This window comes from Mirounga leonina, unplaced genomic scaffold (genome assembly GCF_011800145.1).
Source record: "Mirounga leonina isolate KUSES-001 unplaced genomic scaffold, KU_Mleo_1.0 Mir_91, whole genome shotgun sequence".
Classification (NCBI taxonomy): Eukaryota; Metazoa; Chordata; class Mammalia; order Carnivora; family Phocidae; genus Mirounga; species Mirounga leonina.
Genome location: NW_023270839.1, coordinates 10,325,409 through 10,349,194, shown reverse-complemented (window position 1 = coordinate 10,349,194; position 23,786 = coordinate 10,325,409). Strand labels below are relative to the sequence as shown.

The window sequence follows — 23,786 nt, the reverse complement described above, 5'->3', positions numbered from 1 at the left end:
TGAATTTCTACTCATAAACTACTTCTGCAAGATTTCTATGGTGCTTATCATTCAGCTCAATATTAACCATCGGTGAGATGTACAGACAGTCATGAGACCCTTTAAGAATGTAGTAACCAGCACATATTTGATCCTTACTGGAGCTATGTAGGCTACAGATCAGCCTTCTGGGCTAAAGGTGAACATTCTTCTGCTTCCATCCCTCTTCAGTTATGTTATATGTAGTAATGAACAATTCACAAACTTTGTATATAATCCGGTTGCTTACAGGCCATCTGAACACTGAAGTGAATTAAATGGATAATTTATTCTAAAATCAGACTTTTGGTCCTCACTTTCATAGCACTTTTCCCTGTTTTTATCTGATACAGATAATGAACTTTCTAACCCATTTACAAATAAAAAGAGAAGAAGCAAAATCCCCAAAGGTTGTTAGTATATCCATCTTTGTATTTAATTTAGCATATCTTCTGAAGATAATTGCACTGTTTCACAAATGGCTAAAATATGAGGTTGAGGGAACAACACTTTCATCAGATTATAATTATGATTCATTTCTTTTCTGAGTATGGTAAGGAATACTTAAGTATTACCTTTACTGCTGTCTCTCCAGATAAGGTAGCTAAAATATCAACTGAGAGACTGATTTATCCATTTATAAATAAAAGAGCAATATTCAATGCACTGACCTAGTGACCAAAATTTAGAGATCTATGTGAAATGTTTTGCTCAAAGAAATGCTTAGCATAAATAGAAAATATTAAGATAAGGTATTGAAGTAGCAGCACCAATACTAGTAAGTAACATTAACTTGTTATTAATTTTAAGTCATTCTTGAGCACAACCAAAATCATAGTCATAGAGACTTGCCAAATTTTGCAGACATTGGAGTTTTTGCATTGTGATCAGCAAATGATTGTGGAATAGGATAGAATTGGCATAAAACTTGTATCTGGAGATACACATGGTTTCCATATGTGAGTTGGAGAATGCTTCCCAGTCCCAAGCAACAGGATAGGCATGGCTAATTTAGAGATCCTAAGTGAACATTCTAATGCCGTGAGACCCTGAAATACAGAAATCCATATGCTAACATCATAATCTCTTAATGGCATTTTTAATTTCTTTGTTCCTTAGAGTATAAATGGCTGGATTTAGGAGAGGTGTGATGACTGCATAAAATACAGCAAGAAACTTGTCCACCCAGGTGATGCTGAGTGGCCACAGGTAGATAAAGATGTAAGGCCCAAAGAATAACACTACCACTGTGATGTGGGCAGTGCAGGTGGAGAGAGCTTTGGATGCCCCATCCTTAGAGTGAAGGCAGATGGTAAACAGAATATAAGAGTAAGAGACTAGCAACAGAATGAAGCAGGTGGTTGCCAGTACCCCACTGTCAGCATTTATCCACATTTCTAGAATAGAGGTGTCTGTGCAGGCTAGCTTGATCACCAATGGAATATCACAGAAAAAGCTATCCAATTCCTTTGGTCCACAGAAGGGCAGCTTTATAATCATAGCTAGTTGGCTTACTGAATGCACAAGCCCAATGATCCATGATGTCATCACTAATCCAATGCACATTTGCCTGTTCATGATGCTGGAGTAATGAAGTGGCTTGCAGATAGCCACATAACGGTCATAGGCCATTGAAACAAGCAGCACCATCTCACCCCCTCCAAAGAAATGTCCAAAGAAAATCTGACACATGCAGCCTTCAAAGGAGATAGTCTTGTTTTCCTTGAGAAAGTCTGTGATCATTTTAGGGGTAGTGACTGAGGAAAGGCAGAAGTCAATGAATGAAAGATTGGCTAACAGGAAGTACATGGGGGAGTGGAGATGAAGGTCAGCAATAATTAGGAGCACAATGAAGATGTTGCCTAAAATGGTGATCAAATAAAGTGAAGAAAATATCGCTAGTAGGAAGACCTGGAGCTCCCATGAACTACAAAGCCCCAAAATAATAAATTCAGACACCACAGACTGGTTTACTTCTTCCATTTAGTCCAGTTTGTTCTAAATTTATCTGAAGAAAAGACAGGAAATTAGATTTTCTGAATAAAGAGTATGTGAATCAAGAAGATTTCTTATACATTGCTGATGGAAGTGTATACTAATATAATCAATCTAGAAAAATGTTGGCCTTATCTTGCAAAGCTCAATATTCATGAATTCTGTGGTTTATCATTTTCACTCCCATTTTCATACCCAAGATAAACTCTTATATATGTATATAAAGAGAAATATAATAATAATCCCCATAAACAAGAGAATGGAATATTATTCAGAACCATAACAAATTACAATTATAAAATGATACAGATGTATCTTAGACATAATAATGAAAGAAAAAGAAGTCCAAAATGGATCCACTCAGCACAGTTTTTATAAAATGAAAAGCAATAGAAAAATAACAGTATACATTGCAGGAACTCATATGAGTGATAACACTATGTACAGAAAGAGAAGATGTAAGATGTAAATAACCTCAAGTAAAGAGAGGTGAAAGGTCAGCATAAAGATGAGCACATAGGGTGGTTTGAACGAGGCAAAGACGGAACCGAAGCTGGGCACAGGCCATGGACGTGGTCCCACCGAGAGCCGAAAATGGCAGTGAACGTATATTCAACATCAGTCACCAGTGATAACCTGTCGACATGACATGCTGGCCTGGATCAATGAGTCTCTGCAGCTGAATCTGACGAAGATGGAACAGTTGTGCTCAGGGGCTGCCTACTGTCAGTTTATGGACATGCTGTTCCCTGGCTCCATTGCCTTGAAGAAAGTGAAATTCCAGGCTAAGCTAGAACATGAATACATCCAGAACTTCAAAATACTACAAGCAGGTTTTAAGAGAATGGGTGTTGACAAAATAATTCCTGTGGACAAATTAGTAAAAGGAAAGTTTCAGGACAATTTTGAATTTGTTCAGTGGTTCAAGAAGTTTTTTGATGCAAACTATGATGGAAAAGACTGGGACCCCGTAGCTGCCAGACAAGGTCAAGAATCTGCAGTGGCTCCCTCCCTTTTGCTCCAGCTCTGAACAAACCGAAGAAACCTCTCAGCTCTAGCAGCGCAGCTCCACAGAGGCCCATTGCAACACAGAGAACTACTGCAACCAAGGCTGGCCCGGGTGTGGTGCGAAAGAATCCTGGTGTGGGCAACGGGCATGATAAAGCCGCTGAATTGATGCAGCAGGTCAACGTATTGAAACTTACCGTCGAAGACTTGGAGGAAGAGAGATTTCTACTTTGGAAAGCTAAGGAACATTGAATTGATTTGCCAGGAGAACGAGGGGGAAAACCCGGTATTGCAGAGGATCGTGGACATTCTGTATGCCACAGATGAAGGCTTTGTGATACCTGATGAAGGGGGCCCACAGGAGGAGCAAGAAGAGTATTAAGGGCCTGGGCCAGCCGAGCAACATCCGAATTCTTTACTCCAAATCATGTGCTTAACTGTAAAATACCTACTTTTATTATTCTTAGAGGATTCACTGGTTTCTTTTCATGAGCAAACAGTACCTCTTCTTAAAGTGCACTTTATAGAAGTTTCACCCCTTTTCCAATGAGTTTGAGTTAGGAGCTTTTACCCTGTAGCAGAGCAGTATTAACATCTAGTTGGGTCACCTAGGGAACAAAGAGGCTGACCATGGGGCTCATCGTGTGGACGCTGGTAACACTGATTACTGGAGAAGGTGTTTTTATGTGATACACTGAGGTGGAGACCTCAGTAGAGAAATGTAAAGACTGATTTGAATTTTAAGCTAATGTGAAATCTTGGCAGAGAACGTTTTAATAAATAAATGCCTTAAAAGAGAAAAGATGAGCACATAAGCAGTTGTATGTTATTAATTATTTAGATCTTGTATTAGATCTTTAGATCATGTTTTCATCAGCATAATTTTATCATTAAACAAGCAAACAAACACAAAATGGGCTTGCAAAAATAGTGAAACTATGTTATGAATCAAGAATTATGGTCAATTTGGGGTGCCTGGCTGGCTCAGTCAGTAGAGTATGCAATTCTTGATCTTGGGGTTGTAAGTTCAAGTGCCATAGTGGGTGTAGAAATTACTTTAAAATAAAATCTTTTTTTTAAAACAGAATTATGATCACTTCAATACTGTAGACCTGAGGTAAAATAACAATTTTTAAGATGACATTTTATTGTGTAGGGGCTATATGTTAGAAAAATAGTTCCTAGTTACAAATCTGAAAAACGGAAGCAATGTTTAACATAATTGAAGGTTAATTTTTTTAATGAATAAATAGATGAATCAGTTTTTAAAAAGAGATATTAATACTATTTTTGACAAAATGACAAAACTTTTTCACTAATGAACATAATTAACTAAGTACAAGAGCAGATAAACTATCAAAAAGAAGGTAGTTAAAAATCATTAAAGAATAAATGTTCCAGGCATAAAGAAAGGATAAATCCTGAATGAGAGGAAGAAATTGTTCTCTGTTCATGACATTCAAAGCTTACATAACCTGTAAGAAATTACTTACAGCCTGAAGTATACCTCAGCCATAATGAATCCTGAAGTTTAGTTTTGAATATCAAGCTCTAAAATGTGTTTCGAAGCCATTCTGTCAGACACGGTATAGGACCATCAGATACACAATCTGGTGTTAGGTTTCCAATTCCAAACAAGATGGCTTCTGAGAAACTAAAAGCTGGAAATCTCTGCATGGACTAAAATGATCCAAAGTCTGTAATTAACTCTGGGAGAGAGACTATGCATCAAGCTACTTGAGGAAAATATATATATATATATTTTTTTGTATTACAAATGAGAGTTTCAGAGTTAGGCAGATTCCTTCATTTCCCACATATCCATCTGGAAGCCATTTCCATTCAGTCTCATTTGCTTTAGCCTGAGAAGTCATGATTTTTGAAAGATGTTCCAGGAATCTTTGGCAGAAGACTTTCTTTTGCAATAGCAGAGTAAATGGCAAGTACAAATTAATTAGATTTCTTATCAAAGAAGTTAGAGAAACTTTAAGTTTGCTTTTAAACTTGTCATTTTTGCTGTTTAAATTAATTACCTTAAAATCTAACAATCCTCTCAGGCTAGAAAATAGATTCATATTATTTCTCTCTCTCTTCTTTTTTGTTTTTCTCTCTTCCCAGTTTCCTTTTTCCTTCTTTTTTTTGCCATCTGCTTCTGCCACCTTCTTTTAAAAATTTGTTGATCAGAAGGGCTTTGCCACAATGGATCAGTTATCTCCAGCAGCCACTACTAATTCTTTTTTTTTTTTTTAAGATTTTATTTATTTATTTGCGAGAGAGAGAATGAGAGACAGAGAGCGTGAGAGGGAGGAGGGTCAGAGGGAGAAGCAGACCCCCTGCTAAGCAGGGAGCCTGATGCGGAACTCGATCCCAGGACTCCAGGATCATGACCTGAGCCGAAGGCAGTCGCTTAACTGACTGAGTCACCCAGGCGCCCCCCTCTACTAATTCTTGATGACTGGTGTTTGTAGTCCCCTATCAAAGTTGGAAACCAGCTCTACAGTACTTTTTTTTCCTTTTCTATATAACTCAGAGCTATGATAAATATTTTTAATCATTGTTTCATAACCATGGCAACAATCATACTCATTTTACTGCTGAAAAGCTGAGTTAAAAGGTAAATGCCCAAAGTAACACAGTTAATAGAGTCTATTTGGAGTTAGCTTCTGGAAAGAATGTTGGTTTAGAGCAAAGTTTAGTTCAGTTTTGAGAAGAAATAGGATTTCTATGAATCAAGAAAAATATGTATTCTTAAGACTAACCATGAGAGACTATGGACTCTGAGAAACAAACTGAGGGTTCTAGAGGGGAGGGAGGTGGGAGGATGGGTTGGCCTGGTGATTGGTATTAAAGAGGGAATGTAGGGCACCTGGGTGGCTCAGATGGTTAAGCGTCTGCCTTCGGCTCAGGTCATGATCCCAGCGTCCTGGGATCGAGTCCCGCATCGGGCTCCCTGCTCCTTGGGAGCCTGCTTCTCCCTCTGCCTCTGCCTCTCTCTCTCTCTGTCTCTCATGAATAAATAAATAAAATCTTTAAAAAAAAAATAATAAATAAATAAATAAAGAGGGAATGTATTGAATGGAGCACTGGGTGTTATATGCAAACAATGAATCATGGAACACTACCTCAAAAACTAATGATGTAATGTAGGGTGATTAACATAATAAAATAAAATTAAAAAAGAATACATATTCCTTATAAGAATACATGTCCTATGAAGAGGTAATTGACATAAGAAATATAAATGCTTAATAGCTATATGAAAAGTATTCTCTGTATTTGTAATAATTCTGTTATTGCTCTTGGCACTACCTACTTCAGGTTTCCTCTAATTTAGTCTGTTACCCTCACCTCTGTCTATAATTAATGGGTTGTTGATATTGTTGTTTAAATCCACGAAGGTGATCAGATACCAGGGATGAAAATGGCTAGAAAGTACTAGATGTAGGAGGGCCTTTTAATTTCTTCTAATATGGTCAAGAAGAAGTTACTGAACTTATTTTTACTGTGTATTCTGATCACTTTTGGACACTGCAGATGAAAAAGAATTAGTCTCTAGGTGCTGTAGGTTATACCAAAGCAATAAAAGCCTATGCATGTTTTCTCACCTAATACTTGCTTTAAAAGTTGTTAATATTATTTTAATTGAATTACAAAAGACAAAATATTACTGCTAAATTAAGTATATTAATAGTCATATTAATAATACTGTTATAATTTATTTTCAAGCATGTCCTAGGTGGGAGAGTTAAATCACCAGATTCCAAGAGTATAATTGTAAAATCAAATGACTTAAAGCAGAACTAACCAAAGAGAATCAAAACTTAGGGGAAAAAAAGAAGGAAAGAAGAAAGAAAATGAGACAATTCCTGTTTTTGTTTTTTGAGCTACTAGTTTCAGGTGGTGTGAAAACTAATCTGTTTCTTTCTATGTCTCCCCCTTTCTCCCCCTGAATACCGACTGTGTACCAGAAACTTTTACTCACATTGTCTAATTTAATCTCCACAATAACCCCATGAAATAGGTCTTATTACTCTGAGGCTGACTCCCAGTGTAACCTGGTAGAAGTTTCAGAACAAAGAAATAGTGTGACTGGGGTGTACACTCAATGTCTCTGACTCTTGTCCTTCTCCGACTTTGGTACCATTCTGCACTTCCTTCTCTTCATTTCCAAAAGCATAATTCCATCCCCTGGTAACTATTGACTGTTAAAACTTTTGAGAGATTTCATTCCATATTTTCTATCAGGTTTTTTCCTGAGCTTAATTATTAACAATTTTCTCCATGTTTGGAAATTTCTGTTCATTATGCCTACATATCTGTGTCTGGAACAGTCCCTTAATCCAGAAAAACTGTAGACCCCGCTGAATGTGGTGCTGTGAGAACACAAATACTTCTTCAACCAGGGCATTTAGGGAGGGGTGACACCGAATAGAAGGCATTCTTTCTGATGCTATAGGCAGCCCAAAAGTCCCAAGATATAGCTGGGAGAAGAAACCCTTGATATATCTGGAAGCTGTGCAGAAATTCCAAGCCATCCCAATTAGTATGTATGGATATATGGTATTAAAACATTATGAAAGTGTTTTAAATATGATAGAGGAAGGGAATTATGGGAGCAGTTAAGAAACTTACAGAATATAGACTGTACCTTCTTACCAGAGGAACACCGTATTTGATCATATTTTTTTCCGATGGATAAAGCACTGTTTATACTCAGACTAGGATCTGGAATAAAATATTGCAGCAAAACAAATAATCTACTTTCAGTTGTGACCAGTATTCATGTGAGAGTGTGAAGCATATATTCACTGTAGAGAATAGCCTCTGGAGTAGGAAACTACCTATGCTATGTTCCCTTGGGACCTCTTAATTTCTGAGTCTCTCTGAATTGAGAATATCACCTGAAAGTGTGCCTTTCGTCAAGGTTAAAGACAGACCGGGTCAGTACAATCATAACCTTTCCAGTGATGGAAATTAAGTACAGTTATAAAGCATTTCTTTGGCTACCTTTTTTTTTTTTAAAGAAAAACATTATTTTAGAACTAAGTTGCCATTTAGTTCTAGTCCTTTTAGAAGCCAGATGATTTAGGTGAGTGGTCAGAGAAGACAGCAGAGGGAAATGAGCAGGTTACTGATGTGCACCAACTGTACCTATGACAGAATAGCCAGTCTTGAATTGCTGGTTTTGTGAGTTTTAATGGAGAGTAGAAAAACATTTTGAAGTCTCAAGAATTTTTGTGGTTACATGAACAATGTTCTAAGTTTAACATTTAATGTCAGCATCATTAATATTCTTTTAAATAACAAAACAATAATGGAAGCCTACCTCTTTATTTTCATTTATAAAGTATAATGTAAATTCAGTATTATTGATCAAGAATCCAACACTTTAGAGGTTTGAGAAAGAAATATGATAGTCTGCCTCTATCTGCATTTTCTTCTTATTTTTTTTTAACCACACACAAAAAAATCTGTTCACATTTTGGTGGGGCTGTTTCAGTTTTCTTTTCATGCAATTAGATAATTATATGTACACATGTCCATATATATATAATAGGAGGAGTCTTGTTTGAATATATAAGATATAGAAATGTACTTTAACTTCCAATTTATTTAAAATCAATTTATGCTTAAATATCTTTCATTCAATGTTAATGATTGCTTTTAGAAAAATAAAGAGAAATTAAGAGAAAATTTATTTAAAACATACCTCTTTTTTTGTTCAAAAGAAAAGGTACATTTTTAAGTGTTCTTTTCATAGTTTAAGGATGGATGCTTGGAGATTGGAAAGCAAATGTAGAAAAACAATGAGGTACAAAGATAGGATTGTTGGGCTTGACATTAACTATGTGGATAGTGTCAATGATGTGAATCCACTGGTCAGCTTGGCTGAAGATCAGATAGAGAAAGGAAGGTGGTGTCTTGAGACATAGCTTAGAAACATCTCTACATTAAAGTGTAATTGGCTGTGTTTAAGGAATGGAAACCATAGACAAACCAGTAAATAAACTATTTAGGTTGCATTGTGTGAATATTATATAATCTGGGGTGTATAAGCATTTTAAAATATGGCAACTACACTAAAATAACTTCGAATATGGACTGGAGCAGAGTCATATATCGTCATCTCAACCCCATTCATAAGCTCATCAAGAAAGAGTGGCTATGATACAGGGTATCTCAGTATGACCTTCTATTTATTTCCCTTCCTTCTTATGGTTAGAGAACTTTTGCTAAATAGACATTTCACTAGTCCTGAGTAATGGGAGACTCTACACAGGTTCCAAGCATTTACCAAGTATAGACTTCATAGTCAGTATAGACTTCATAGTCACTATCCCTGTATATGAAACATTCTATGTAGGTATTCTAGGGAGTAAATGAATCTTGTGTTTCAGCTCTACCAATAAGAGAAGACAACAGTAGAGGAGGGGGTCAATCTAGTCAACTGAGAGAGTTTTTAATATTGTTATTTGAGGGAGAAGGGGGTAGTTACCTCATTAAATCTTGCTCACCTATCCCTAGGTAAAGCTAAAAGAGTAGAAAGTCTCAGAGACTTTCACCTTGGAAGATGAGCATTTATGTAGCAAAGGGCACTTGGATATATCATCTACCTGAAGGGGTCCGATCAGGCAGATGGAAGTGATTTCAAAGGACTGGGCAAAATATAATTTGATAGAGGATGAAAGTAATACCTCTCGGTCATATTGAGAAATTCACTTAATGGGGATTTTAATCAACCACCACAGATGTCTCAAAATATTTTTATTGGAACTAAATGATCATTCTGCTCATCCTGGACATAAGAAAGCTACTGTGGGGACAATGTTATAATAGTACATCATAATCCTGAGACACATGTCACTATCCACAGCTGACTGGAGAGGTGCTAAAATGTTTCCTGGCCAATGGACTAGCCACATTGCATGAGAGTGATGATGAAAATTTGAATAACTGCCTGATAGGAGCAAGCCAGGTAACCAAAATAGCATGAGCTCAGGTATGAGAGTTAAAATGCATGCACACAGTCAAAAAGACTAAAAACTTGAACAATGCCCATTGGATTTATATTATTCATTAATGTTCACAGTGGAGGAAGGAGGTGAAGTTTAAATAATTATGTATGCAAATGAGTTGTTGCCTAATTAAAAAGGCATCCACATGTATATATCATAGGGGATGTTGGGAAAAAGATGAAGACATTCATGTCTTAAATCAGAATGTGGATTATGTTAGAAAGGGCTATTCTAAGATCACTGACTCAAAAAGAATTATAATTTGGAGTAAGTAATTATTGCACAAAAAGGAATTTACTTACACAAATAGAAATTTTCTTGAATGCTGGCTTGGATCTTCTCCTGGACTGACAGCATAAAGAGCAATAGGCTAGTGGCATTGGGGTCCCTGATCAGCAGACTGCTCATAATTCTCAGTTTGTGCTGACCACCTAAATTCAGGTGGGCTTCTATGAAGTAAAATAAAGGCAATTAAAACTTTGTTCTTTTATTTGGCTTTATTGTCTTTTGTAGCAACTGCTTGTTTGAAAGAAAACTAGAAATTATTAAGGCAACTAAAACTGAGTCTAGCTATTCCAACAGGTATGAGGTAATAGCTCATTGTAGTTTTGATTTGCATTTTCCTGATGATTAGTGATGTTGAGCATCTTTTCATGTGTCTGTTGGCCATCTGTATGCCTTCTTTGGAATAATGTCTATTCAGGTCTTCTGCCCATTTTTTAATTGAGTTATTTGTTTTTTTGGTGTTGAGTTGTATGAGTTCTTTATATATTTTGGATATTAAACCCTTACTGGATATATCACTTGCAAATATCTTCTCCTATTCAGTAGATTGTCTTTTTGTTTTGTTGACGATTTCCTTCACTGTGCAAAAGCTTTTTATTTTGGTGTAATCCCAATACTTTTGCTTTTGCTTTCCTTGCCTGAGGAGATGTATCTAGAAAAATGTTGCTATGGCTGATGTCAGAGAAATTATTGCCTGTGTTCTAGGATTTTTATGGTTTCAGGTCTCACATTTAATTCTTTAATCCATGTTGAGTTTATTTTTTGTGTAGGGTGTAAGAAAGTGGTCCCCACTCTTATTTTCTGCACACAGCTGTCTGGTTTTCCCAGCACCATTTATTGAAGAGACTGTCTTTTCCCCATTGTGTACTCTTGCCTCCTTTGTCATAGATTAATTGGTCATATAAGTGTGCATTTGCTCTGGGCTCTTTGTTCTGTTTCACTCATCAATGTGTCTGTTTTTGTGCCAATACCATACTGTTTTGATTACTCCAGCTTTGTAGTATATTTTGAAATCTGGGAATATGATACCTCCAGCTTTGTTCTTCTTTCTCAGGATTGCTTAACTATTCAGGGTCTTCTGTGATCCGTAGAATTTTTATATTAATTGTCCTAGTTTTGTGAGTAATGCTGGTGGTATTTTGATAGGGATTGCATTGAATCTGTAGATTGACTTGGGTAATATGAACATTTTAAAAATATTAATTCTTAATCCCTGAGCATGGAATATCTTTCCATTTGTTTGTGTCATCTTCAGTTTCTTTCCTCAGTTTTATAATTTTTGGAGTACAGGTCTTCCACGTCTTTTTAACCTTAAGTTTATTCCCAGGTAATTTATTCTTTTTGGTGCAATTGTAAATGATCTGTTGTTTTTTTTTTTTCAAAGATTTTATTTATTCATTTGAGACACAGAGATACAGAGAGAGAGAGAGAGCATGAGCAGGGACAGAGGCAGAGGGAGAGGGAGAAGCAGGCTCCCCGCTGAGCCAGGAGCCCGACGTGGGGCTCGATCCCAGGACCCCGGGATCATGACCCAAGCCGAAGGCAGATGCCCAGCGACTGAGCCACCCAGGCGCCCCAAATGATCTGGTTTTTAAAATTTCTCTTTCTGCTACTTAATTATTGGTGTATAGAAACACTACCAATTTCTTGGTATTAATTTTGTATCCTGCCATTTTTCTGAATTCATTTATTACTTGCTGTGGTTTTTTTGTGGAGTCTTTAGGATTTTATCTGTATAGTATCATGTCTTCTGCAAATAGTGATAGTTTACTTCTTCTTTACCTATATGGATGCTTATTTCTTTTTCTTGTCTGATTGCTGTGTCTAGGACTTTCAGTACTATATTGAATGAAAGTGGTGAAAGTGGACATCCTTGTCTTGTTCCTGATCTTAGAGGAAAAGCTCTCCATATTTTACCATTGAGTATGATGTTAGCTGTGAGTTTTTCATATATGGCCTTTATTATGTTGGGGTATATTTCATCTAACCCCATTTTGTTGAGAGTTTTTATCATGAACGGATATTGAATTTTGTCAAATGCTTTTTTTGTATCTATTGAGATGGTCATATGATTTTTATCCTTTTTGTTGTTGATGTGGCATATGATGTTCATTGAATATCAAACCACCCTTGTATCCCCAGAATAAATCCCACTTGATCGTGTTGAATGATCTTCTTCATATATTGCTAGATATAATTTGTAATATTTTGTTGAAGATTTTGTATCTGTATTCATCAGGGATATTTGCCTGTGGTTTTCTTTTTTTATGGTGTCTTTTTCTGGGTTTGGTATCAAGGTAATTTTGGCCTCAAATATATTTGGACGCTTTTCTTCTGCTTCTGTTTTTTGGAATAGTTTGAGGTGAATAAGTATTAACTTTTCTTCAAATGTTAGGCAGAATTCACCTGTGAATCCACATGTTCCTGGAATTTTATTTTTTTGGTAGGTTTTTTTTCTGATTTAATTTCATTACTTAAAATTGATTTGTATTGTTTATCCTGGTTTTGTGAATAATGCTGGTGGCTGTTCAGATTTTCTATTTCTTTCTGGTTCAGTTTTGGAAGATTGTGTGGTTCTAGGAATTTATCCACTTCTTCTAGATTTCTAGTTTGTTGGTATATTAATTTTATAATCGTTTATATTTATGTGGTGTCTGTTATTACTTTACTTTCATATCTGATTTTATTTATTTGGGTCCTTTTCTTTTGATGAGTGGGTAATGATTTATCAATTTTGTTCATCTTTTCAAAGAACAAGCTCTTGGTTTCACTAATTTCCTTTCTTTCTTTCTTTTTTTTTTTTAGTTCTATGTCATTTATTTCAGCTCTCATCTTTGTTTTCTTCCTTCTACACACCATGGGCTTTGTTCTTATTTTTCTAGTTTCTTTAGGTAAAAGAGGGAATAATTTGGATTTGTAATTCAGAGAAGCCTACATAACAAGTGAGATCTAAAATATTCCTGAAGCACATAAAAATAGAAAACAACTGTAATTTTAGAGTAACAGTAACTAATATACATAGTCTTTGGGTATTCACATGTGATTCATCATTTAAACTTATTTTATTTTTATTTTTTGTCTGAATGTAAATAGTTTGCTCAAGATCACAAAGCTGTTAAGTGGTAGACCTAGATTTCAAAGTGAGGAAGCCTGACTCAGAGAACCTGTGTTCCGAGACACTATACTGTGAAGAATGAAGAAAAAAATGGTAGAAAATACCAGTGGAACAAAGAACATTGTGTGGGATCATGCTATGAGAGCCATTTATAATTTCTTATTGGCCTTTGTTCTGCTCATTTAATGAACAACTATAGTGAAAATTGAAAAATTCTGTTTGAGGATACCTACAGCAGATCCATTCAAAGCCAAGTCCTCGTACATTTCTGTAAGGTGCTACATGACCTGATCCCTGTTTATTCCTTTGATTGATTTCCTACTACTCTGTCCCTTATTTACTCTACCCACCTTAAATTCCTTACTGTTCCTAGAACATGTTAATCATGCTTTATGCTATAACCTTATGGCTTTTGCAATAGTTGCCCTTCTAACTGACACATAATTCCCCTAGTTGTCCTTATGTATAAACCCCTCAATTTCTTTAAGTCTTTCTTTAAATATTACCTACTCAAAGATGCCTTTCCTATGCTGACCATTCAATTTAATACTGCAATCAGCCTGACCCTGGGTACTCATTTTCACTTTTACTTTGCTCTACTTCTTTTTTGACCCCCCACTGCACAGATCAGCTTCTAACATAAACATGTGGTTATTTATTATGTTTATTGATTAGTGCATATTGAGTATTTTCTGTCTTTCACTACTAAATCCTCAAAGACATGAGTATTTATTTTGCTCTCTAATTTACCTCCAGTTATCTGTACAGTAAAAGGTAATGTATAATGTATAATCAATATCTGTGAAATTAACAAACGTAATGATTATGCAATATCTCTTGGGTAATCACAGCTCATCAAGTATATGCAGTATACTTTGATGGGTTATATCAATATTTCTTAGTTTGGAACCTTGATTTCTGGGTGTGAAGTAGACTTCAGGAATATCCCCAACATCATTTGATATAATTTTTTTTGGTCTATGTTACTTTTCTTATTGCAACTTGAGCTGATTAACATAGTGTCCTAACAACCATTAAAACAGATCATTTGACATAATTTAATGGCAAGCAAGACAGGACTGAATATGTGTAGACATGACATTTTGGTAATAAAATATTTGTGGGTCAGGGTGAAAAAGAAATGTTTGATATCACTCAGTTCTGAAAGTGCTGATCTTAGTCAACTAGAGATATGTAAATGTTAAATTATCACTTGAAAAACATGTAACATATTATGTTTTATCCAGCCAGGTTGGTTTCTTGTTAGTGTGAAAATGAGATTATAGCTCTAGAACAGAGAGTTGGTGAGAAAGCATTAAAATAGAATAGATACATGTTCTGTGCAAAAATACCTTACTAAAGCGTTTTAGGACTCTTCCCACTGAGTACGGTTAACAAAGTTGGATACAATTTCAAAAGAAACTTTCATTAAATGCATATTAGAGATGGCAAAGAAATAAGAATGTTTTAAACTCAGTTTTATTTCAAGGCACAATAAAAAGTAATAGAAATGCATTCTTGAGACAAAGCAATCATCAGAACCTGAGGCAGATATGACATATTTTGGAATTATTGGATAAGGAATTTAAAATAACTATAAATAATACATAAAGGGTTCTAATGGGAAAAGTAGACTATATGCAAGAACAGATTGTTAATGTAAACAGAGAGAGAGAAATTCTAAGAATGACAAAAAATAATGCATGCAGAATATTCAAGAATGGGGGACAGTAATAAAAGGACATATGTATAATTGGAATTCCAGAGGAAAGGAAAGAGAAAAAGGAGCAGAAGACATATTTGAAATAATAATGGCTTGAGAATTTTCCAAAAGTAATGATCAGTATGAAAAAAAAAAGAAGAAAAAAGTCTACACATAGGTATATTTATATTCAAACTATAGAAAACAAAAGAAAAGAGAAATTGAAGGAATCCAAAGAGGGGTAAACACATTATTTATAGTGGAACAAAGATAAGAATTATATCAGACTTCTTGTCATAAGCCATGTAGTTAGAAAGAGTGAAGTGAAATATTTATCATGTTTAAAAAAACTAACTTAGTACGTTTAGCAAAATTATCCCCCAAAAGTGTAGGGGGGGAGCCATTCTCAGAGAAAGAAACTGAAAGTGTTCATTCTTTAAAAAGACATAACATTCCTTAGTGTGCATGCACCTAATAACAGAGCATGAAAATACATGAGGCAAAACCTGATATAAATCCAAGGAGGAATAGACAAATCCACTATTATAGTTAGAGACTTCAACTCTCTGTATTCAATAACCAATACATCCAGAAGGCAGAAATTTAGTAAGCACATAGTTGCTCTCAAAAGTACCATCAGTCAGCTTGATCTAATTTACATTTATAGACCACTTCATCCAACAACAGCAGAATACACTTTCTTTTCCAGTTCATATGGAATGTTCAGCAAGATAGACCACATTCTGGGTCATAAAATATACCTTAACAAATTTAAAAGAGTAGAAAGCATACCAAGTATGTTCTCACATTGGAACTAAACTAAAAATCAGAAATATAGCTGTAACATTCTAATATATTTGGAGATTAAGCAATACACTTCTAAATCACATGGATCAAAGAAGAAGTCTCAAAAGATATTAAAAGTGCTTTGAACTACATGAGAATGAAGCTACAATTTATCAAATTTTGTCGGACACAATGAAAGAAGTATTTAGAGGGAAATTTATAGCATTGAATTCATATATTAGAAAAGGATAAAGATCCAAACTCAGTAATTTAAGCTTACACCTTAGAAAACTGAAAAAAAAAGAACAAGTTAAGCCTAAAGCAAGTGAAAAAAAAAGACAAATATTAGAGCAGAAATCAATAAAATTTAAAGCAGAAAAACAATAGAAAAGCTCAACCACAAAAAGGTGGTTCTTTGAAAAAATCAATAAAAGTAATAAACTTCCAGCCATGGCAACCAAGGGAAAAAGAGAGGAGACACAAATACCAATATTAGAAATAAAAGAGGGGTCAGTACTAATCATTGGATACAAAAAGAATAAGGAAATATTATGAACAACCTTAAACCCATGAATTTGATACCTTAGATGAAATGGACCAATTAATTCCTTAAAAGACACTATCAAAACCTACATAATGTAGAAATAGATAATATGAGAGGCCTATATGTAATGAGAAACATGAATCAATAATTAATAACTTTCAAAAAATGCAACTGGTCCAATTGGTTTCACTGGTGAATTTTACCATTCATGGAAGAAATGATATTAATTCTCTACAATTTCTTCCAGAAAATAGAAACAAAGTGAACACTTCCTAATTCACTTTATGAGGCTAGCATTATTCTTTTCTTTAACTTAATAAGTGCTAATTATTTATTATTTTTATTATCATTTATTACTGCTACTACCGTTACCATCATCATATATACCTCCCTAGTGTTTTTTATTTTGTTTTGTTTCAAGTTTTTATTTAAATTCTAGTTAGTTAACATAGAGTGTAATATTGGTTCTGGAGTAGGATTCGGTGATTCATCACTTACATATAACACCCAGCGCACATCACAATAAGTGCCTTCCTTAATGCCCATCACCCATTTAGCTCATCCCCAGCCCACCTCCCTCCATCAACCCTATTTGTTCCCTATCTTTAAGAGTATCTTATGGTTTGTCTCCCTCTTTTTTTTTTTTCCCTTCCCCTATGTTCATCCATTTTGTTTCTTAAATTCCACATATGAATGAAATCATATGGTGTTTGTCTTTCTCTGACTTATTTCGGAGGCTAGCATTATTCTTATACCTAAAGCAGGTGTAGATGTTACAAGAAAGAAAAACTACAGACCAATATCTTTCATGAACACACATGCAAAATCCCTAACAAAATATTAGCAAATCAAAATCAACAATATGTAAAAAGATTATACCCAAGACCAAGGGGGAGTTATTTTTATATTATAGAAATCATATTAAAAGGAGGCAGTATAGTGTAGGGATTAAATTCATGTACGTTGAAATCAGAAAATAATTGTGTTTGAATATTAGATCTGATTCTAGCATAGTGACCTTGGCCAACATATTTAATCTCCATGGTATATAATATTAGTATCTCTAAAATGGGGATGGTAATTGTATAAATGAGGTAAAAAGCAGGTACAGTGTTTCCATGGATAGTCCATGAATATGCTTCCAAAAGAATTCTAAATAATTCTTAATGAGTTTGTTTATAACTATTCCTTTTTCCCTGGTATTGATCTAAATGATAATTAATTTATAGACATTAACATGTTAGAAGATACTGCTTTTCCTTGAAGGTATTTTTTCTGTCATATTTTATTAGACATTGCTTTATTATACATTGCTTTCCATTTACTTATTTAACCAAACTTCTGATACTTTTTCCTTCTCTGAATGCCATGCCATGAGAATTAAAACTAAAACTCCCATGATGAATGGCCTGGGGACTCAGGTCATGGAATCATCAAATGGTCACCAAAAGCTGTTAAGTTACTGTTAGAGCTGGAGCAGTTGTGAGAAGCACTACCCGTATAGCATCAGAGAGGGAAACATTTTTTAAAAGATCCAGTAACAGTGAAAATAGCGCTTTCTGTTTTTTTTTTTTTAATTATTTTGGCGAGGTAAGTGGAGATGATATATGTCAATAGCCTGTTAAAATTATTGGCTATTTTTGTCATACTGGTAATGCACACATTTATGGAACAACTGTATAAAGTTTCTCTCTCTCTCCTTTCTTTTTTAAAAATCTGCATTTGAATTCAACAAGCACTTATTAAACACCCAGTGGTGCCAGTCCAAGGGAGAATTTTCATTTCAGGTTGTATGCATTGCTCCATATGCCTAGATTAGGTCTTAATTTACAGGGAAATTTCTGAGTCTTGATTATATTACATTTGGATAGGGACTAGAAAGGATGTTGGAAATCGGTTTTAACGTGAATAGCCTTATACCTGCCATATGTTCACAGCAATTTCTAGAGTAGTGATTGTTTTTTATACTATTGGCATTAGTTTTAAATAGGAATAAGATGTAAAATAAAAGTCTTTACCACAAACCATTATCATCAGTTACCCATGCATTTATATACATATGCATGTCCACATCCATCCAAGCACTCATCATCTTTCCGAAACTCACAACACTTACATGGGCCAGGATTTGGGACTAAGACACAGTCCCTTCTCTCAAGGAACCCATAGACCTAGCAGGGGAGAAGGAGAGACTATTTAATTATAAATTATACTATTATGAGAAGTTTGCAAGTATGATGTGAAAACATAGAGGAGGAGTATATAATCCAGACTGGAGGAGAGAGAGACACGTCCTTGAGTAATTGTTGCATAGGTGGAATGAATTTTTAGAATGAGAGGTAGTCAGCCAAATGAAAACAGTCAGGATACATTTAGTGCAGAACAAAAGTATGGGTAAACCTGAACGTTCATGAAAGTGCAAAGGGTGTCCTTGTAGTTCATGACATGACGTTTGTGAGGGGAGGGGGAGATGGGCTGTGGACAGATCCCAAGAGTTTTATATGCCAATGCTGTGATGTTGAGAGAGCAGGAAAAATTACTGAGGAATTTTAAGCAGTGAGTAGGCAACAGAAGAAACAAGAAATATTCTACTGATAGTATGTTAACTGCCTCTCTTAAAACCTTTATGGTATTCCTTGCTTGTTTCTATTCCTCTCTCCTCTTTCTTTTCTTCTTTGTTCCTGTCCCTTCTCTTTCCTCCCTTTTCTTGCCTCTTCCTACCATCTCTTTCCTTACTAGTATCCATCAACTAAACAATAGATATGTTTTTAGAAACTAGCAATAGACTGCTCACATGAGATTTTATCATGGCGATGAATCTCTGAGAACATTTTTAAAGTGACTGTTGTGATACTTCATGACTATACAGTTGTTCACATATTTGTAAGACTTTATTTCAGTTTTTAAATGCTTATTTGAATGATATTGATATCACTACAGTATGAATGTGAAAGACTGCACAACTTGAACCCCTTGTTTTTATTTAAAAATCATACTTTTTAAAAAGATTTATTTATTTGAGAGAGAGTGCATGTGCACCAGCTTGTGTGGCAGAGGAGGGGCAGAGGGAGAGAGACTCTCTCAAGCAGACTCTCTGCTGAGCGCGGAGCCCTACTCCACACTCGGGGCTCGATCTCAGGATCCTGAGATCATGACCTGAGCTGAAACTGAGAGTCGGATGCTTCACTGACTGAGCCACCCAGGCACCCCTTAAAAATCATACTTTTTAAGTCAAAAGCAATATAAGTTGTTTTAGACCATTTAAACAGTACAGAAATACAGACTTCAGGAAGTGAAAGCCACCTATTATCTTACTTTTCAGGACTTATGATTTATAATATTTTGTATTCATTCTTGGAGAACTTTTTTTCAAACACAAAGTTTCATATTAATTTTATGCACTTTCTTGTGTTTCACTTAAAATTTAAATCTTTCCAAGATCTGTATGTGTAGAATCATTTAGTTGATTTTAAGAGCTTCATAGTATTCCATTGTATATATGTACTAAAATGTGATTAATACCTTCTCTACTGATTGACATGGGTCAACAACATTCTATTATATGTATACATGTCTGTATCTATTTGTAAATACATATATATTATATGAACATCTATGCTGCATACTAGGAATAGATTTGTACATTTTAAATTCTAATAAATATTATCAATTTATAATCCCTTCATGAATGTATAAGAGTAACTTTTATATTGAAACCTTGATAATACTGAGAATTCTTTCTCTTTTGATCAGTAAAACAAAAAACAATGAAGGTTGATGATGATCACTGATGATGATGAGACTGAACATCAGTAAATGTGTTTATTGACCAGTCATATGTGTTGTTGTTGTTCCTGGTGTTAGTTACATATGCATGCCTTCCCACTTTTTAAAGTTAGACCCCCTCCTTGTGGAGTTAGTATAGATTATTTTTCTGTCAAATATAATACTATTTCCTTATTGAAATGCATCAAATTAAGGCAGTTTGTATTTATAAAGGAATTTTTGACATTTGGAAAATAAGAAAAAGAGAAAAACAGGGTAAAACACCCAATTTCCCTACTAAGAAAAAAATTCATCCTTTTTTTTCCTTTTACTGACTTTTCTGTTGGTTGTTAAAGTATTTTTATGTATTTTATACAGTTGGGAACATACTAAATGTGTATGTTCTACTACCCTAAATGTTACATTCCAGACTAAATGTTATATTCATACTAAATGTTATATTCCAGAATATCCACATTTTAAAATATCCACACATTGTGTGCTCAAAATCTTTAGATGGAGTTGATTATAGGTCCTTTGAGATGTCATGTCCACTGCTATTCACCTCTGTGATTACCTCATTATCCTTCACTTAATTTTGCTGTATTTTATCTTAGTTGTTAGCTATAAAATTCTCCATCCATTCATTGCTCCTGTGGTGGCTCCTAGCACCACCCCTGTAGTGTTTCCTTTTGGCTACAATACTTTGTCCATGTCCATAGCCCTCAGGATTCCCATTACTGCCTGGCCTGACCTCTCAAGTCTATTCTTGGCTATCATGGGATTGTGATGCTTCCACCTACTTATGCTGCTTTCCTGCTGAGGAAGAACAGACTTGCGACATGCAGGAGCCTGGGTGTGATGTGGGGTAGCAAAGGGAGGAATGATGATATAAGAAAGAATGGTTGTTAGTAGTGTGGGGCCTGGACAAAAGTTTGGTGTTGGCAGTGCAAGTGGAGGAACTCATGTTATTTAATTCAGGTGTGGAGTAAGCATCCGTGTTTGATTTGGTTGTTTAATGATAAGGTAGTTTAGAAAATTATGTAAGAAACAAGTAAGTTACTATGTTAGATTGAAATATGTAACATTAAAATTTATGTTTGGAACTACAGAAAGAACAGTACCATATGGTTCAAACTAATAAATGCACAGAATCCCAGAGAGTAACAATTTATTGATAAGCATTGAAGATAAGCATATTTCCATTTTTTTCCTAGATATGTGAGTTTTAAAAATGGGTTTCCTATTCATTTTTTTCCTCAGATCTAGGGTTAGGGTTAGGGTATGTGCCTGATATCCTGCTGGTCGGAGACCTCTCCAAAGGATTAGGGTTAGGGATTAGGGTTTCCTATTCACTTTATTTTATAACTATTTCTTTTTATTTAATGAAAATTGTTCATATCTTTTCATGGTACAGACTTTTATTTCAATGTACAAAATTGAATGCCTCCTCAGGTGGAATTACTATTAATAATTTAATTCTCTATTGTGGACATTTAGGTTATTTCTAATATTTTTAAAATAAATATGGTGCTAATAGGTAACCCTATAGCTTTTTAACTCATCTATTGTAACATTAAGCAAATTTTCTTGACGTGAGATTCTTGGTCATAAATTAAGGAAAACTAAATATTTTTGGTATGTATTATTGTTATTTCAGAGAATTCTGCCGTTTGTTTTATTGAAGTATAGTTGATATACAATACTATACTAGTTTCAGGTGTACAGTATAATGATTCACCAGTTCTGTACATTACACAGTGCTCACCATTATAAGTGTAGTTACCATCTGTCACCAAACATCATTATAATATTATTGACTATATTCCCTATGCTGTATTTTCATTCTAATGACTTACTTATTTTACAACAGGAAGATTGTACCTCTTAATCCCCTTCACGTACTTTGGCCATCCTGCCACGCCCTCTCCTCTGGTAACCATTAGTTTCTTCTCTGTATAAGTCTGTTTCTGTTTTTTTTAATTATTCGTCTTGGTTTTTGGATTTCACATTTAAGTGAAATCACTTGGTGTTTGGCTTTCTCTGTCTTGACTCATTTCATTTAGCACAACACCCTCTAGGTCCATCAAAGTCATCACAAAAGACAAGATCTTATTCTTTATTATGGCTGAGTAATATTCCATATTCCAGTAATATTCCATATATTCTATTCTTTATATATATAATCCATACAATCTAATATGTATATTGGATACATCTGTATCCATTCATCTATCAGTGGACACTTAGGTTGCTTCCATATCTTGTAAATAATGCTGCAATAAACATAGGAGTGCAGATATTTTTTTTGAATAGTTTTTGTTTCCTATGGGTAAATACCCAGTACTGGAATTGTTGGATCATATGGTATTTCTATTTTTAATCTTTTTTTTAAATTTTAAAATCAATTTTATTGCTATATAATTTATACAGAATAAAATTCACTAATTTTTAAATATACAATTCAATGACTTGCCAAATATATGCATTTATGTAACCACAAATGCAATAAATGCATTTAAAATGTAGTTGGTGGCTAATCATTATTTGGAGAAAGTTTAAAAAATAACACAAAATCTATAATTTATAAAGAGAAATGTGAATATATTAAATTTAGATGGTTAAATGTGGAAAAACTAAATTCTAAATAATAGAAAGCACTATTAATGAGTGTATCTGACTCCTCACAGCATCATCCATGATAAATCATCAATATTTTAAAAACTGAGACAATTTGTTAGAACAAAATGGTACTCTGGTGTAATCTTATTTACATTTAACTGATTACTGAGTGTTTTACTTTTCATATGATTATGACTAATAGGCATTTTGTTTTTGTTAATAGTTTTCATGTTTTATTCATTTAAAATTGGTATATTACATTTTTGAAATGTATTTGGAAGAAGTAGTTTCATATATTTTTTAAATTTTTTTAAAAAGATTTTATTTATTTATTTGATTGAGAGAGACACAGCAAGAGAGGGAACACAAGCAGGGGGAATGTGAGAGGGAGAAGCAGGCTTCCTGCGGAGCAGGGAGCCCGACTTGCGGTTCGATCCCAGGACCTGGGATCATGACCTGAGCTGAAGGCAGACGCTTAACGACTGAGCCATCCAGACGCCCCAAAGTAACTTCATATTAAAAATGTTTATCATCTGTCTGATATTTTCCACAGTGTTTTTACTTTTATTTTTATAGTGCTTCTATCTTCATATAAAATCAATGTGTATATCTGTATACACTATCTTTCTATATGTATAGCTACATATAATATGATTTTGATTTTAATGTCTTGATTACTGTCAACTATTTTCTCTTTGTTTTGTTAATGAAGGATGTTAAGAAAGAGTTTTCCACAGGTGCCTGGGTGGCTTAGTCGGTTAAGTGTCTGACTCTTGATTTCAGCTCAGGTCATGGTCTCAGGGTTGTGAAATCTAGTCCTGCATTGAGCTCCACACTGGGCATAAAGCCAGTTTAAGATTCTCTTCCTCCCTCTCTGTCTGCCCCTCCTCCCTCTCCAAAAAAAAAAAAAAGAATCAGTTTTCCATCTTA

The 23,786-nt window shown here is 34.6% G+C and overlaps 1 protein-coding gene and 1 pseudogene across 1 annotated transcript; one reads left to right on the top strand and one right to left on the bottom strand.

Annotated features, from left to right (window-relative positions):
- Positions 1-1,095: 1,095 nt before the first annotated feature.
- On the bottom strand, positions 1,096-2,004 carry LOC118003163 (olfactory receptor 4K3-like). The gene has a single exon (XM_034993948.1). The coding sequence runs from the start codon at positions 1,999-2,001 to the stop codon at positions 1,096-1,098; it is 906 nt and encodes a 301-aa protein (XP_034849839.1). The 5' UTR covers positions 2,002-2,004.
- A 603-nt stretch (positions 2,005-2,607) lies between these two features.
- Positions 2,608-3,418, top strand: LOC118003023 (annotated as a pseudogene).
- Positions 3,419-23,786: the final 20,368 nt, after the last annotated feature.

Coding starts and splice junctions, on each gene's coding strand:
- LOC118003163 (XM_034993948.1), bottom strand. CDS start 2,001: ATGGAAGAAGTAAACCAGTCTGTGGTGTCTGAATTTATTATTTTGGGG.